Raw genomic sequence first — 18,760 nt, forward strand, 5'->3', positions numbered from 1 at the left:
ATATCTGCTCCATCACTGTCAATACTGTAAAAGTTATTGAAGCATAATATGTTAAACTAAAAATTAAAATAAAATATTTGTCCTTTGTGAAACTGCACTCTTCCTTATAAACCAAAATGAAAAAATGTTTGTAGTTGACATAGAAAGTTTAAACTTCAAAGAAGTTTGTTAAAAAAATCAGAACTTGCATGAAATATAATAACTTACTGTATCTAAAACAACAGAAGAGCTGAGCAAATCCCCAAGCATCTTAATAAGAGGTAATGTTATTCGGTCTACTTTTTGGTGATTGGCAAATATTTGCAGGAGTGTTTCCAGGAAGGCAGAGAGGCCTGATATGCTTTCTGCTCGGCTATTCAAATACATGTGGATTGCTTCACTCGTGAACCTTGACTGAAAATAAAAATGAAAGTTATTCTGAAAGCACACTGTGGGACTAAATAATTTGGCAAACCAACCAAAAAATAATATGAAAACACTATGGATTTTTAATTATTAATACTGAAAAGCACTCGCTCATTTTTCCTTCATCAATTTGCATTGTTTTATGAAGATGTGTTCTCTAGCATCTGACTGAATACATTATAGTTTAAATGAACCAGTAAATTTAGTTACCATTATATGAACCCAAAGTTTGCATTGTGAAATTTCACTTAATGATCAGAAAAATTTGAGTGAAAATGATGTTACACAAATATCCTGTCACTCAGAAACTACCTTGTGCACAGTAACATGCTACTTTCAAGTAAGATGTTTCATAACCATAATGTCACTGGTATGATACCTATGAATCGGTACAAAATAAATGACAGAAATGCATGTCCAGTAAAAATTTCTTATTCAATGAGCTAGCTTTATCTGGAAACACTTAAATGTACTGCACTCATTATTAATCATATTTTATTTGCTTTGATAATTTTATGGGGCAGTTAACAGAAAAAGGTAGGGAGAAATATCTAAAACCAGGTATATAAGGCAGAAAAAGTGCAGTGTGCCATACAAAGAGATGATACTTTACGTACAGAACTGAATATGTAATAATAATTAAGATTTTATAGACTTACAAATTAAATTGCATAGTTATTGATTAAAACATATTAACAAATAAATAAAGTATTGTGGTAGAGAGTACTCATTTACAAGACTTTGGCATGGTCATAAGTGTTTGCACACTGGCTGGCTAAACGATCACCATCCAGTGAAACAAACTGTGGTACCAGGAGAAAAAATTATGCAAATTATTATTGATATTGAGGACCCACTTCTGTTTCCATACAGTTTAACCAAGCTAACAAGTCATTTCTTAACTTTCATAAGGCTGGACTAATTCTTGTTCTCAAACAAGATGTGAAAATGGGATGAAAATGTTAAGTAAGTTGGAAGAGACTAAAGATAATATCCCCATAGGGGGCTAGTGTCATCAGTGCACCTTATGCAATGAACTGTAGGCATTACTATGAAGGTTCTGTGCATCATGCCTTCGGCCCTTAGCTGCAACCCCTTCCATTCCTTTTACTGTACCTCCTTTCATATTCTCTTTCTTACATCTTACTTTCCACTATCTCCTAACAATTGTTTCATAGCGCATATGTGAGGACTTCCTTCTGTTACACCTTTCAGACCTTTTATGTACTGCCAATTTCTATTTCAGTGCTGAATGACCTCATAGATCTCAGTGATTGGCCTTTGGCCTAAATTCTATATTCGATTCAATTTAACTAAAGACAATATGTGAGAAGTTAAAGATAGAAAGCAAAGCAGCTGGGAACTTACAGACCAAGTCATGAATATTTACTAATTTTTTTACTTTTTAAAATTTTCTTTTCACCCAAGTACAGTGTTCCCCCCGTATTCGCATTCTCCGGATTCGCGGATTTTTCTTTGGAACCTATCTAGAAATTATTCGCGGACGGACTCGCCTATTCGCGGAATTTTCCAATGAAAATAATCATTAATTAGCGTATTTTGATATTTATTTTTGTGACTAAATACATTTTTATGATACAAAAACGATTTACTAATTTTCAAATATTAATTTTGATTAATACTGTATTAGTAAGTTTAATAAATTTAAATATCACATAATAAAAATAATAATTCTCTCTCTCTCTCTCTACTACAAAGATGTATGTTTTTTTGTATGATAAATAAATGATTTACTATTTTCAAATATATTTATTTATACAGCAATAAATCAATTCATTAAAGAAAATACCATAGTGAATTAGTAAGATTTTAGCTTATAAATTAAAAAAATTATGGAAGAATGAAGGAAATCCCAGTCAGATTCTTTCTAAAAAAAAACTCAGATATACGTATCAAGTGACCGGAGGGGGGAAGGAGCTGATTTGTTGATGTCATCAAGTGGGCATGAAATTTCCACCCCCTCCCCCCCTCTCTCTCTCTCTCTCTCTCCTCTCTCTCTCTCTCTCTCTCTCTCTCCCCTCTCTCTCTCTCTCTCTACTGAGATGAGAGATTTTTATGGTACATATATGCGTAATATGTTTATTAATATTTTCAAATAATATAATAATAATAATAATAATAATAATAACTGTAATTACAAAAATCATATGTGAAAGTATTTTACAAATACTACGATAATCTCTCTCTCTCTCTCTCTTAAAGCGATGTATGTTTTTTGGATGATGATTTACTAATTTTCAAATATTAATATTAATGTAAACAGCAATAATATAAATTCATTAAAGAAAATACTATAGTGAATTAGCAAGATTTTAGTTTATAAATAAAAGAATTATGTAACCCCGTTCTTTGTTTTACGTAGCCAGCTTTGTTGGCTGGGTTCCAACTGTCAAATCCAGTGTTGCCATCTACGGATCATTGAGATTCTCTCTCTCTTTCTCTTTTACTGATATATATGAGATAATTTCTATGGTACATGTGTATGTTTATTAATATTTTCGCATAATAATAATAATAATAATAATAATAATATAACTAATCTCAAAATTCACATGTGATAGTATTTTAAAGAAGTACAATAATCTATCCATTTCACTCTTTTAAATAAGGACAACCCTCTCTCTCTCTCTCTCTCTCTCCACACGAGATACTAGCATGCGCTAGTGGTAACTCTCGCCCTCTGTTTGGGCTGGAAGTGTATGTATAAGTATATCTTTAAGGACATTACTACATTTTATGGTAAAATAATAATATACAGTACTAGTTTACAAATAATATTACGTTTAATGAGATTAAACAGTAACAATAACATTCTCTCTCTCTCTCTCTCTGCTATTGGCTGTTTACATATTTCTAATGGTAAAATGTTTAAGATTACTTTAAAATTATATTAATAATACCAATTCAATGGTATATTTGATGCAGGATAATACTTTAAGTAGACATTTGGTATTTGTGATTTCACATTCCATTGTTCCCTTGTAAAAAGAAAATGGATGTCTCAAATAGTAATAGTATGAAAGAAAACGTGCATGACCGAATACTTATGGGGGGACTGAATTATTTTCACATACGTAACTAAGTCATTCAGTACGTACATAGTATGTATTTATGTATAAACATAAAATGTAAGATTTACTTTAAAAGAATATTAATAATATTTCAAAGATTAATATGAACCATAATAGGATATTTTATGTATATTTGATGAAGGATGGTCTTTAAGGGATACTTTGGTGTTTGCATGTCCAGGATAGTTTATGAGCATTTTTAGAGGGGGGTTCCAAACATTCGCGGGGGGGTCTGGTACGCATCCCCCGCAAATACGGGGGGACCACTGTAGTGCCCATAAACGCATCCCCCGCGAATACGGGGGGACCACTGTAGTGCCCATAACACGGCCAATATTCCCAAGGTTCAGGATGTAACATGGCCTACAGAACTTTTGGGTTACTTGCTTGAAGGTTTACCTTCCTTATTTATTTAATTCTATTTGCATAATTTGATATCATTCTCTTACATTTTAATTTGCTAAGTTATAATAATCGTGTTATCTATACTATTTAGATTATATCCATGATATAGATATATTCCACTTCTTTCCATTTATAACACTTTGGTCTGTTCTACAAGACTGTGAACTTAAGTAATAATTATAATCATCATTACTATATCATAGAGAGCCCCTGAGTTACGGTGGCACTGGCTTCTGACGTTCTGATCTTATGGTGCTCTTTCAATTACATTTATCAAGAATAGGTATCTAGTTATGGCACAGCAGACAAGTCACGGGACTTACTATAAGAATAGGTATCTAGTTAAGTCGAAGACTGCCTGTATTATTATGATAATAGTAAATAATGACGTTTCTACATGAAACAATAATGAAGTGTCTAAATGAAACAAATGCATAAAAAACTGGAAACGGAAATATTTCAGGTTATGATTTCCTTGTGAAACAATACAACAGATCTCATGATCTTAACATACGTACTCATACAGAACTCTTTAATGGATGCTGAAAAAAGCACAAATCCCTCAGGTTCATAAAAAAAAAACATACCAAATTGGCTGAAATTCCTCCTGCAGAGTAAGTTACTCCAAGAAGTACCCTAAATCGGTAAGCCGGAAGGTCAACGAGTTCAACGAACAACCTGAATGTGGACCGCTCTGCTGCCCAATTCATGTTGACACATTCGTCCTTTGGAAATATCTTTTCTAACTCGGTGCAGTTTGGAATATGAGGAAGTTTTGGAGAGCTGAAATGAGAATTGTAAACATTTAGTTACCTTATGTGAATTGCTCTAATAGTATAAATAACGAAACCATTAGCAATAGTACACGACATAAATGTTAAGAAAAATTGACTATGGGTGTTCTAGGTTTTGAATGCTCATTTATTAATAAAAAAAATAAGGATGGGATGAAAAACCTTAAAACTTATTACCTAAATCTTGTTACATGATTTTAACAAAATAAGTAATTCTCCTTAAAAGTTACACCCCAGAGGTCTATTGTATCTAAATATGACACGTTCTATATTTTATGATTCAAAAAGCAATCTACCTTAACTGGTTTAATGCAATGAGAATGGATGACCAACCCATACCTCATGAGGTAACCACTTTAGTTTTGGTTGCCAATGTAAATATGATATTGTAATGATACAATTAAGTTTGTTCATACTTACCTGGCAGATATATATATAGCTGTATTTTTCCGAATCCGACAGAAATTTAAACACTTACGACACACGCAGTGGGAGTCAGGTGGTTAGTACCCATTCCCGCCGCTGGGAGGCGGGTATCAGGAAACATTCCCATTTTCTATTCATAATTTTTATTTCCACTGTCTCCTGAGGGGAGGTGGGTGGGTACTTGATTATATATATCTGCCAGGTAAGTATGAACAAACTTAATTGTATCATTACAATATCATTTTGTTCATGAAACTCACCTGTCAGATATATATATAGCTGAATCCCACCTTTGGTGGTGGGAGTAGACAGAATAGAAGATTTTAGGAAACATATATATGCAGATAATTGATATCTTGGTTCCTTACCTGTTAGCATAGCTGACTTCGTGGTTACTGCCGCGTAAGTCTGCTTGTGCTACTAGAGTTGCCAGCAAGGTAGAGACCTATAAAGCTGGTGCACTCCAGATGATCTGTCAACAGGGGCGAGACCACGACGTGACTAGACCATTGACCATACAAATGAGGGCAACGAAGTAAAACCAAACCACCTGGCGTAGCCTACCAAAAGTATCCCACATAGACTAAGCTAATGGAAGGGAGATCCGCCGCAGGCGGTCAACCCCACAACCATAACACAAGTTAAAAACTCCCCTAAACCATTAAAGGATACGATGAGCGCTACCTCCTGCCCCCAAAACAGTGTCTGCAGCGACGTATGGTCCGAGCGAGTAACAATTTTCGTATGTTGCTTTCACCTCCCGCAGGTAGTGTGAAGCGAACACCGAATTGCTTCGCCAATAAGTGGCGCCCAAAATATCTTTGATTGCCATATTTTTGTGAAAAGCCACCGAAGTAGCAATAGCCCTCAACTCGTGGGCTTTCACTTTCAGAAGCTCCATGTCACTTTCACTACACTTTTCATGGGCTTTCCTTAACCGTACTTCTTAAGAAGAACGCCAAGTGCATTCTTCGACATCGGAAGATCTGGTTTTTTCACAGAGCACCACAAGTTCTCCGAAGAACCTCTGCATGCTCTGGTTCTCTGCAAATAAAACTTGAGAGCCCTGACAGGACACAGGACTCTCTCAGCTTCAGGTCCCACTAGCTCCGACAACCCTTTGATCTCGAACGTCCTCGGCCAAGGGTTGGAAGGGTTCTCGTTCTTTGCCTAAGACGTAGGACTTAAGAACAAACTGCACTATGATCCTTGAACCCAATATGCTTGCTTATGACTTGAATTTCGCTAACCCTCTTCGCCGTCCGCCAGAGCGGTTAGGAAAATGGTCTTCTTAGTAAGATTCCTAAGCGAGGCTAAATGGAGCGGTTCAAATTGACTCGACATGAGAAACTCAAGTACCACGTCTAAGTTCCACGATGGTACTTTCGGTTGGAGAACTTTCACAGTCTCAAATGATCTAATGAGATCATGAATGTCTCTATCATTCGCTAAGTCGAGTCCTCTATGCCTGAAGACCACAGAAAGCACGCTTCTGTAGCCTTTAATCGTGGGAACGGCTAGTTTCGCTTCTTTCCTAAGGTGAAGAAGGAAATCTGCTATCTGGCTCACAGAGGTTGAGGTGGAGGAAATGCCCTTCCTTCTGCACCAGCTTCTAAAGACAGCCACTTTGATTGGTAAACTGCGATTGAGGAGGGCCTCCTTGCGGTGGCAATCGCCGTTGCCACAGGTCTTGAAAAACCCCTCGCTCTGGCCAACTTCTTGATAGTCTGAACGCAGTCAGACTCAGAGCGGGGAGGTTTTTGTGGTACCTCTCGAAGTGGGGCTGGCTGAGTAGATATCTTTCCTAGGGGCAGAGTCCTTGGAAAGTCTACTAGGAAGGACATCACCTCCGTGAACCAGTCGACCGCTGGCCAGAAGGGGGCGATGAGGGTCATTCTCGCTCCTTCTGATGCAGCGAACTTCCTCATTACTTCCCCGAGGATTTGAATGGGGGAAAGCGTAAATGTCTAGTCCCGACCAATTCCACAGTAGGGCGTCTACTGCCACTGCTCCCGGGTCCAGAACTGGGGAGCAATACAGCGGAAGTCTCTTCGTTCGGGAAGTTGCGAAAACGTCCACATGAGGACGTCCCCACAGCTTCCATAGCGCCTGGCATACTTCCTGATGAAGGGTCCATTCCGTCGGCAGAAGCTGTCCTTGCCGACTGAGAAGGTCCGCTCGCACGGTTTTCCACGCCTGACACAAATCTTGTCAGAATCATGACGTTTTTTGCGACTTCGCCCAAATCAGGATATTCTTCGCGATGGCGAACAGAGAAGGAGAGTGAGTTCCCCCCTGTTTCCTGAGGTATGCCAAGGCTGTGGTGTTGTCCGAGTTTATCTGAACCACTTTGTTGGAGACTTCCTCTTGGAAGAACCTAGAGCAAGGTAAACCGCTGAAAGTTCTTTTAGATTGATGTGCCAGGACACCTGTTCCCCTCTCCAGGTGCCTGACACTTCTCTCCCTCCCAGTGTTGCTCCCCAACCCGTGGAGGACGCGTCGGAGAACAACCACTAGGTCTGGGGTTCCGAAGCTTGTAGCGAAAGTCCTTCCGCAAGCTTCTTTGGATCCAACCACCATTTGAGGTGCTTTTTCACTTCTTCCGTTAAAAACAAGACCTCTTCTAGATCCTGTTTGCGTGACCAATTGCTTGAGAGGAAGAACTGAAGTGGTCGGAGGTGCAACCTTCCCAGAGAAACAAACTTCTCCAGTGAGGAAATGGTCCCCAGCAGACTCATCCATTCCCTCACCGAGCATGTTTCCTTCCCTAGAAAGGCTGACACTTTGGCTAGGCATTGAAGTTGTTGCCCCTGGGACGGAAAAAAAAGCCCGAAAAGCCACTGAGTCCATCTGAATCCCCAGATAGACTAAGGATTGAGAAGGAGTCAGATGCGACTTTTCGAGATTCACCAGAAGTCCCAGGGACCTCGCTAACGACAGAGTCGTGTGAAGGTCCTTCAGACACCGTCTTGCGATGAGGCTCGAATAAGCCAGTCGTCTAGGTAGAGAGAGATCCTTATTTCCGCAAGATGGAGCCACCTCGCAACGTTCTTCATAAGAACGTGAACACCATCGGCGCCGTGCTGAGACCGAAGCAGAGTGCCCTGAATTGAAAAACCTTCCCTTTCAGGACAAACCGCAGGTATTTCCTTGATCGGGGATGGATGGGGACGTGAAAGTATGCGTCCTGAAGGTCTAAAGAGACCATCCAATCCCCTGGTCTTAAGGCTGCAAGCACGGATTGAGGTGTCTCCATCTTGAACTTCTGCTTGGTAACGAAGCGATTTAGACTGCTAACATACCAGAACGGGGCGCCACCCCCCTGACTGCTTCGGCACTAGGAACAGACGGTTGTAAAACCCCGGAGAACTCCGGTCGAAGACCTGTTCCACCGCCTGCTTCTCGATCATTTGATCTATAGATCGTGAAGCATTTCTTTCTGCTTTTCTCCCTGATACGAAGGAGACAAATCCTTTGGTGTCGAAGACAGCTGGGGGTAACATCAGGAAAGGAATTCTGTACCCCTTCTTGACGATGTCCAGAGACCAAGCGTCGGCACCTCTCTCTTCCCATGCTTTCGCGAAATGTAGAAGTCTGGCTCCTACCGGTGGCTGAAGGACTTCCCTCTCACTTCTTGCTCTTGGAAGGAGCGGGAGTCTTGCCTCTGAAAGAGCCTCTTCCTCGAGGGGCTGGCTTCGAGGAAGAAGCAGATCGAAAGGGCTTCGATTTCTTCAAAGCAGAGGACCCAGAAGACGAAGTAGTAGTAGGCTTCCTAGAAGACTGTGCCAGAAGGTCTTGGGTTGCTTTCTCCTGGAGACTGGCAGCTATGTCCTTTACCATAGACTGGGGGAAGAGATGTTCTGAGAAAGGAGCGAAAAGAAGATCCGCTTTTTGCACTGGTGAGACCGACTTTGCAGTAAAATTGCAAAAAAGTGCTCTCTTCTTAAGCAGTCCCGTGCTGAAATGAGCAGCCAATTCCTCAGAACCATCCCTGACGGCCTTGTCCATGCAAGACAATACACTGGACAGCTCCCCCAGACTGATGGTAAAAAGCAGAACCTCCTGGACCCCCTGGGCCCATCCAATACTCCTAGGCACCAGTCAAGAAAATTAAAGACCTCTAGTGTCCTGAAGAGGCCTTTAAGGTGAAAGTCTAACTCACTATGCGTCCAAGAGACCTTAGAGGAAGACAGAAAAGATCTTCTGGCGGCATCCACAATACTACCAACCGAAATCTCCTTGAGCTGAGGCTGGAAGCTTAACTCCGACGTTTTCTCCCGTCTCATACCACATACCAGCTTTGCCACAAAGTCTTGAAGGTGGTAAAGCGAAAGAAGTCTTGCCTGAAGCTTTCCTCTTTTCCATCCAATCATGGACCTTTCGAAAAGCTTGCTTCGTAGAAAGCGACTTCTTCATTTTCACAAAGCCCGAGATCTTAGTAGCTTTGGATGACGAAAACTGAGAGGGAGGAGTACGTGGAGCTTCAGGTTGGAAAGTGTCTGCAAAGACTGACTGTAGCAAACGAGTCAAAACCTTGTAGTCCGTCTAAACTGGAGCCAACTGCTGTTCTTCGTCCACTTCGACGAAAGCGTCACTAATTTCCTCTTCAGACACTGGAGAAGTCGGAGGAAGTAAAGAAGAGTCACGAGCTTTCTCAAAAGAGAAAGAGCGGCGAACAGGAAGAGTTCCCGCTTCCGCTTGCGCTTGCGGAGGTGGAAAACTGACGTCCGTAGGCGCGCGCTTGGCGTCCGAAGCCAATCTACTGGCGCCGACTGAAGCGCGCTCGACCGCAACAGGTGTACACCTGGCGTCCACTGGCGCGCGCCGAGCGTCCACTAAAACGCGCTGAGCGTCCACTGGCGCTCGCTTACCTTGCACCGAAATCACGCTCGGACGCTCCACTAAAGGGCGCGCTTGACTTTCACAGAAGCGCGCTCGGCATCTAAAGAAACGCGCTTCTTATCAACAAATTTCGTAGCAGCGGAGGAAGTAAAGAAGAGTCACGAGCTTTCTCAAAAGAGAAAGAGCGGCGAACAGGAAGAGTTCCCGCTTCCGCTTGCGCTTGCGGAGGTGGAAAACTGACGTCCGTAGGCGCGCGCTTGGCGTCCGAAGCCAATCTACTGGCGCCGACTGAAGCGCGCTCGACCGCAACAGGTGTACACCTGGCGTCCACTGGCGCGCGCTGAGCGTCCACTGGCGCGCGCCGAGCGTCCACTGGCGCTCGCTTACCTTGCACCGAATCACGCTCGGCGTCCACTAAAGCGCGCTTGACTTTCACAGAAGCGCGCTCGGCATCTAAAGAAACGCGCTTCTTATCAACAAGTTTCGTAGCAGCGGAAACAACCGCTTCACGAGAGCGAGAAACAAATTTCTCGCCTCCTCTAGAAAGTTGCTGGGGAGCAGAACGAACTCTAGAGGGAGACTCAAACGGAGAGAGAGACGAGCGAGGAGAGGGAGAGGGAGAACGCCTCGACCTCTTCACAGGAAGATTGTCATCCTTCTTACGGCGACGTGGAACAGTCTCTCTCGAAGAAAAAACATCTTGAAGTTGCTGCTGAAGAGACTGGAGAATCTTGGTTGTAGGTGAAGCCTCTTTTTCTGGGGAGGGGCTGATCCTGTGAGCAGGCGAGTGGCGAGGGGACGCCTTCTTCCTACTCCCAGGAACCGCCACTTCACGCACCTTAGAGCGACTGCGGCGCTCGAAAGAAACATCTAGGAAAGACTCCGCCTCCGAATAATCCTTACGCTTCTTCTGCGGAGGAAAAGCAGCAAACGCACTATCAGGCGACGAGCAAAGTTCCGGAGAACAACTTGGACGTGAAGCGTCCCGAACGCGAGCCGTCCTTTTCAGCGGACGTGATGCTACTGAGAGCTCCACCCCTTGCGCGGGGAGGAAGCTTCAGAAGAAGAAAAGCACTCCTTGAGAAGACGTGCACGCGTACGCTTATCCTTGCAGTCTGGGTAGGTTCGTCAGAAGCTGCCGAAGGCACGCCAGATTGGTGGGGGTTCCTCGTAACCCTCCTTCGACTTTCGACATGCTCTCTCCCCGTAATCTGGGAGTCAAGCAGAGGTCTAGGTCTAGAGGCGGAATGAGGCCAATCTGACGCACCCTCCACTACACAAGGGGCACTTTCACTGCACTTCTCTTCACTTTTGCTCTCCAGAGCTAACACTTTTGATTCTAAGTTACGAATCGATTCAAGAATTAGCGATAAAGTATTACCTTCTACCGACACTGTTTCAGGGGCCGGAGGCAACACTACAGGGGTAGGAGCATAATCTACAGAAGGAGGGTTAGCAGGAGAATCATTAAAATCTTGCCTACCTGAAACACTCCTGGAGGAAGACCTCCTTAACCTATCTCGCTCAAGTTTCTTAAGATAGGTTTCATACGCCTTCCATTCCGACTCTGTTAATCTTTCACACTCCTTACAACGACTTTCAAACGTACATTCATTCCCCTGCAAACTTTACAAACAGAATGTGGGTCTACTGAAGCTTTCAGTAGCCTACCTCTACATTCGGACATAGAACAAAATCTAGCGCTAGCAGAACTAGACCCTGACATCTTGATCAAAGAAAAATCAATACCAAATTCAAATCAATCCAAAGTCAACGTGTGCCAAGCCACCGATCCAATTCAGATACCAAAGAAAAAACCAAAAGGGATACTCAAGTAGCTAGTAAGTTTCCAAAATCTGGATGGAGGTGCTGCAAACAGGGGTTTTCAGCACCGGCGACAGAAAAATTATGAATAGAAAATGGGAATGTTTCCTGATACCCGCCTCCCAGCGGCGGGAATGGGTACTAACCACCTGACTCCCACTGCGTGTGTCGTAAGTGTTTAAATTTCTGTCGGATTCGGAAAAATACAGCTATATATATATCTGACAGGTAAGTTTCATGAACAAAATGTGAAATGATGAGCGGATATAATGCAGCTTCGAAATGCTGACACAACTTCCTTGGGTGGTCGCTGCCTAAGCAGAATAGACCACGTCCTGTGTGTGCATGAGTGGAAGCAGATATGCTTTCTGAATCAGGTTTTGTGCAGATTCTTGGGCATGACAATGATCTATATATTACGTCATGAACTTATGACGAAATCAGTGACGACACTTATCTGGGAGCGTCTTGTGAGTGAATTCATGTTTGCGTATGTGCGAGCTATTTCCCTACATAATGAGAGAGTAAGTTAGCTAAGATAGAGAATGATACAAAGTCGGCAAAGGGCCAAGATGGCGCCTTTGATTGTATTTTTAATTAGTGTGTGTGATTAGTCTTGAATGGGTAAGCATACTTATTTTTTTAGCCAAAGTGTGGCTTGACTTTGTATTTTGAATATTTGTTTCAAAGATGTCCTGTTCCATTTGACCTTTAATTTATGTCATTTTGATTTTTTTTCTTTTTTTTTGCTTATGTTGATGTTTTTCCCTATCTTCTCTTGGCGGATCTGGCCTGTTTAGAAGTGGGAAGTTAAATGCCCCGTGGTTTTGGTGTACTATGACTTTTCTAGTTTTATGACTAAACTAATGTTGGTTATTGTAGAGAAAGGGGTGGATGGGTTTAGTTCAATCCCCTGGGTTATCTGAGTTATTTGGATCCTTGAACTTTACCTTTCAGTTAATCAATTTGTTAACGAACCTGACTTATTTAGTTAATGCTTTGCTCTTAAATAAATGTATTTTTGTAGTTCACGAGTCTGATTTAATTGCCTTAGGTAATTGTGAAAAATTGAGAGAGAGAGAGAGAGAACGGATGTCATCTCAGTGCCTTACTGCTCTAAGGCTATGCTACCAAAATGCCTTGATCAGGTAAGCTTACTTCTTTCCTCCTCTTGAGGAAGGAGGTAACATATGCAAGAATGCAGTCAGTATATTAACTGCAGACCTGTATTCTGATGGGCTGCAACTAATATAGCTTCTCTAAGGAAACCACACAAGTTTTAATTTAAAATAAAATTACTTAGTAATACAGGCAGTCCCTGGGTTATGATGGGCTCGGCTTAAATGTTCCGAGCTTACGATGCTTTTCAAATATATTCATAAAAAATTATTTCCCAGGTTACGACGCATGTTACGGGTTTACGACGCCAATCCAACGGAAGAAATATGACTCCAAAAGTGCAGAATGGTCAATGTTTGGTGGTTTTTTGATGAAAAACTCAACAATAATGCAGTTTATGTCATTTACGAGACACCCAAAGGATTAAATGTAAGGTTTTTCTTACAATTTTAAACAATATTTCGGGTTACAACGAATTTTGGCTTACAATGTGGTGTGGGAATGGAACCCTCATCATAAACCAGGGACTGCCTGTATATAGGTTAAAGTGTTCATGAAAATACCAGACTAAATGCATCTGATAATATTCTCACTAAATTCTGAGGTACAAGGTAATCTATATAAGAATGTATTATGTATAAGGATACTTCCAAGCATGCGGTTGCTTTACCATTAACACAAAGAATTATGTTTTCACAATAAAATGCTTTTCTACAAACCCATTTTTCATAAAATGGCCTCACCCTGCATGAAACTGAGCCAGTGACACCAACCTGAAAGATTTTTCTACAAGAAAAGGCCCAGTGTGTGAGCTCAGCTTGCTCTCCACTTGAACACATCTGAGCAGTCTAAATTGGGAAAAGTCAAGAGCATCCAGACATGGCAGCTAAAAAGGTGATTGGGCAAAGGTGCAGATCAGAGGCAGAGGATAAGGGAATATTTCATCACAGTGTGAGCAGCAGTGGGCTTCTGGGCCTCTCCAATACTTGTATGGAAGATGATGAGTCATGGTATACATAAAAGCCCATCAGTCAATGGGGGCTGTGTTCTGCTATTTCATCTTGCCCCTGGTTTTGCCTGCCTAAAAACTGAGGGAGAATTAACATCTAGGTGTTGTCTGATGAACTGCACTCTTTTAACAGACAGGGTAAGGAAGGCGAGACCAGGGAATGGTTGCAAATCTATGAGCTTGATGCTTCTAGAGCATATTTTCTAAACCTCTGCACAACATAATACCATAACCTACCCCCAATTCTTTATGCCCCTTGCACATCTGCTTGGAAGAAATTGCTGCTCCTGGCAGAAAGGGAATACACCACCACCATCAAAGGGTTGCAACCTTACCTGGTAACTAACCCATGGCATATCTACTGAGGCATACTCAAAGCTGGGTCGCACAAACAAGAAAATACCCAGATGCCCTGAGAAAGCCAACTCCTCTACTGCACGCTCTTGCACCTGTTTCTCTTGCTACCGCTACAAAACGAGTGAAAGCAATAGTCACATACACTGTCTTATTCATTAATTAATACTACTTAGTACAATATTCATGTCAAACCAAAAGTTGAAATTGCTGAATGAAAATAATGATATCCCAGAGGTAAAAAATATTTAACAAAGGAAGGAGTTTACTTCATACTTACACTACTTATTAACCCCAAACAAAACTCACTGTAAAAAACATTTAGGAAGATCAAGAACTAATAAAAACAAAGTTATCAGGAACAGGTCTCCCATGACAAAATTTAGCCTATGGTTACTCACTCTAATCCTCTGGAGTGAGACTTAGGAATGTCTATTTCTTTTACACATACATACATACATACATTAAAACAAAAATACAAAATTAAAAGTATGGAAACCCAAGTTCAGGATGAACTTAAGCCACCACCAAGGATGGCAAAAATTTCGACTCAAAAATGGCAAAGTAGGAGAGTGGCACAGCTAAGGTGTTGACAAGGAGTCATCCAACTTAATGATAGGATGAGATAAAAGATTAGTTTAACCAGACCTCCGAGCCTAACAAAGGCTCTTCTCGGGCTGGTTCCCAGGAATTGACCCAAGGAAAAAAAAAAAGGGAAAAAACTAGCCTTTGTTAAAAAACCAACAGGGGATTAACAGGATGTAATGAACTAAGTTATTATTTGTAAAATGTATAGGTATGTAAGTTTTTGTTGTAAAATTTATGTTCATCTGTTTCACATACTGCAAGTAGAATTATCTTTAATCGTATCTTACACAGATTCTTGTTCATTTACTTCACCCATGTTAACTCAGTGACAATGAGTAAACCACACAAAAATTATAAACCAACCTAAAGGAATCACATGGCACATGACCTTACTTAAAAGCATAAAAGTTGATTACTAGCAACAACAGCGATAGTAAGCAAAATACTTAACAACTAAACATAACTAATCAAAGTGAAACAAAGGGTGAACAATGCACAAAAAAATAAAAAGATAATACAATGGGAAAAATTATATTGTTATTGTACAATAAAGTTTCATACATACTTACCTGGCAGATATATACTTAGCTATAGACTCCGTCGTCCCCGACAGAAATTCAAATTTCGCGGCACACACTACAGGTAGGTCAGGTGATCTACCCGCCTGCCGCTGGGTGGCAGGAATAGGAACCATTACCATTCTTGAGCCAGATTTTCTCTTCCACCTGTCTCCTGAGGGGAGGCTGGGTGGGCCATACAATCGTATATATCTGCCAGGTAAGTATGTATGAAACTTTATTGTACATTAACAATATCATTTTCATACATTCAACTTCCCTGTCAGATATATACTTAGCTGATTGGCACCTTTGGCAGAGGGTAAGAGACAGCTAATTACTGACCAGACAGGTAAACAACATATGTTGTAGGTAATAAAAGTTAATTAACAATACCCTGGTTCCTACCTGTTTAGGCGGAAGATTTCATAGCTTATGCTTAGAAGTCTGCTTCGCCTCAAAAGCTTCAGCGAGGGTGTGCCCTATGGCTGAGAATTCTTGAAAGGACTGTCAATGGGGTCTTATCCACTTACTCAACAGAACCTGATGGCAATTGTCACTGGGGTCCTATCCACTTACATGACAATATACCTATGCCTATTGGCATACAAAGGAGTACAACACTGATCCCGATCACCCGATCCTAACCGTGGATTAGTATTTACGATTGAAAAGTGTTATCCCCAAACACCTTTCAAACAACCTAAGAACTCAACACCAAATTATTTTAAAATCACACTATATAAAATATAAGGACAAAAAACAAATTTAAGGATTAGTCTTCTCTCCTTTCCCCTGCACTGTATCCGCTGATACATAAGGTCCCAGAGAGAAGCATTTCTCGTATGTTACCCTCACATCTTTTCAGTAATGTGAGGCAAACACTGAGTTACACCTCTAATACGTGGCTGCTAAGATGTTCTTCATCGACATGTTCTTGTTGAACGATAATGATGTAGCAACTAAACGTACCTCGTGTGCTTTAACCCTTAATGTCTTATATGACTCACTATCACAACTCATGTGAGCCTCAGTTATAACATTTCTAACAAAAAAAAGCTAAAGCATTTTTTGACATTGATCTTCTCGGGTCTTTAACGGCACACCAGAGGCTTTGATTGCAGCCTTGCAACTGCTTCTTCTTCTGCAAGTAAAACTTCAAAGCTCTCACAGGGCATAATGTTCTTTCCATCTCATTTCCCACTAATTGAGAAAGCCCTTTTACTTCAAAAGTCCTAGGCCAAGGTCTCGAGGGATTTTCGTTTTTAGCTAAAAACAAAGGCCTGAAAGACAATACAGCCGAGTCCCCCTTAAAACCCACTCTCGAGTCTAGAGCTTGCAACTCACTCACTCTTTTCGCAGTAGCGAGAGCTATTAGGAAAATACATTTTCTTGTTATGTCTCTGAAAGACGCTTTATCGGGAGGTTCGAATCTCTCTGACATTAGATATCTGAGAACCACATCTAGGTTCCAACTAGGGGTGAGAGAAGTTCTTGATTTTGTCGTCTCAAATGATCTAATTAAATCATGCAGATCTTTGTCATTCTCTATGTTCAGGCCCCTATTCCTGAACACAGCAGACAACATGCTTCTATAACCTTTAATGGTTGACACTGCAAGCTGAGATTCTTCTCGTAAATATAAAAGAAAATCAGCAATTTCGGTCACAGAGGTATCGGAGGAGGACAGCTTCTTTGCCTTGCACCATCTACGGAAAACTTCCCACTTCGATTGGTATATCCGCATGGTTGAGGACCTTCTTGCTCTAGCAATTGCTTTTGCAGCTTTGCGAGAAAAGCCTCTCGCTCTGACCAGTCTTTCGATAGTCGAAAGGCAGTCAGGGCGAGAGCGTGGATGTTTTTGTGGTACCTCTCGAAGTGGGGTTGTTTGAGCAAATCTGTCCTTTCGGGAAGAGATCTAGGGAAGTCCACTATCCATTCCTGTACCTCTGTGAACCATTCTCTTGCAGGCCAATAAGGAGCGATCAATGTCATCCTCATTCCTTACAAGGACACGAACTTCCTCATCACTTCCCCCAGCATCTTGAATGGGGGAAACACATACGCGTCTATGCCCGTCCAGTTCATTAGCATGGCATCTATCGACAGGGCTCTGGGATCGTCCCCCAACGAGCAAAAGTTTTCCATCCTTCTGGAGAGGAACGTTGCAAATAGGTCTACTTGAGGCTTCCCCCAAAGAGACCATAGTTGCTGGCAGACTTGTGAATGAAGGGTCCATTCTGTTGGAAGGACCTGGTTCTTTCTGCTTAATCTGTCCACTCTTATGTTTCTCCCTCCTTGAACGAACCTCGTCAGGAGCCGTATCCCTCTTTCCTCCGTCCAGATCAATAGATCCCTTGCCAGCTCGTAAAGGGAGAAAGAGTGTCCCCCCCTTGTTTTCTGATATATGCCAGAGCCGTGGTGTTGTCCGAGTTGACCTGGACCACCACGCCTCTGACTTTGTTCTCGAAATGTCTCAGTGCCAAGTGTACGGCTAGGAGTTCTTTTGCGTTTATGTGCCAGGTCTTCTATTCTTCCATCCAGATGCCTGACACCTCCTTCGTCCCTAGTGTTGCTCCCCATCCCGTGTCCGACGCATCGGAGAACAACACTAGGTGAGGGTTCTGAAGAGACAAGGACACTCCTTCGTTCCTTCTTAGCAGTTCTAACCACCATCGCAAGTGGTGTTTGATGCTCTCCTCTATGGGAAAGGTATCCATAAGATCTCCCTTCTTCCTGTTCCAACTTCTTCTTAGATGGAACTGCAAGGGTCTCATATTCAGCCTCCCCAGAGAAACAAACTGCTCTAGCGACGAAAGGGTGCCCAGAAGACTGAGCCATTCCCTTGCTGAGCTTCGTTCTTTCTCTAGGAAGATCGAGATCTTTTCCACCCCTTTCGTAATCCTTTCTTGGGATGGATATGCTCGAAAACCCCGAGAATCCATCCGAATCCCCAGATAGACGATGGTCTGGCTGGGGATCGTGTGAGATTTCCCGAGGTTCACGAGCAATCCGAGAGATCTGACTAATTGCAGAGTTATCTCCAAGTCCTCCAAACACTGTTGTTTTGACTGTGCTCTTATAAGCCAGTCGTCTAAGTAAAGCGATATCCTCACCCCCTTCAGATGTAGCCATCTTGCTACGTTCCTCATCAACGCCGTAAACACCTGAGGAGCTGTCGAGAGGCCGAAGCACAAAGCCCTGAACTGATAAATCCTTCCCTGCACCATGAACCGAAGATATTTCTTCGACGAATGATGCAGGGGGACATGAAAGTAAGCATCTTGAAGGTCGAGGGAGACCATCCAATCTCCTGGACGGAGAGCAGAGAGGACCAAATTGGAT

The 18,760-nt window shown here is 42.0% G+C and overlaps 2 protein-coding genes across 4 annotated transcripts in view; both read right to left on the reverse strand.

Moving 5' to 3' along the window:
• The window catches only part of LOC135205693 (protein sel-1 homolog 1-like), a 337,811-nt gene that overhangs the window by 112,382 nt on the left and 206,669 nt on the right, over window positions 1-18,760 (reverse strand). The window lies entirely within an intron of this gene.
• LOC135205689 (tubulin-specific chaperone D-like) overlaps window positions 1-18,760 on the reverse strand; it is a 99,286-nt gene that overhangs the window by 5,025 nt on the left and 75,501 nt on the right. For all 3 annotated transcript variants that reach the window (XM_064236608.1, XM_064236606.1, XM_064236607.1), the window contains exons 19-20: window positions 4,490-4,685; window positions 208-393 (exon numbers count right to left, since the gene is read on the reverse strand). In XM_064236608.1, the coding sequence (XP_064092678.1) occupies window positions 208-393; window positions 4,490-4,685 (382 nt within the window). The remainder of the gene's footprint in view (window positions 1-207; window positions 394-4,489; window positions 4,686-18,760) is intronic.

This window comes from Macrobrachium nipponense, chromosome 24 (assembly GCF_015104395.2).
Source record: "Macrobrachium nipponense isolate FS-2020 chromosome 24, ASM1510439v2, whole genome shotgun sequence".
NCBI classification, from domain to species: domain Eukaryota; kingdom Metazoa; phylum Arthropoda; class Malacostraca; order Decapoda; family Palaemonidae; genus Macrobrachium; species Macrobrachium nipponense.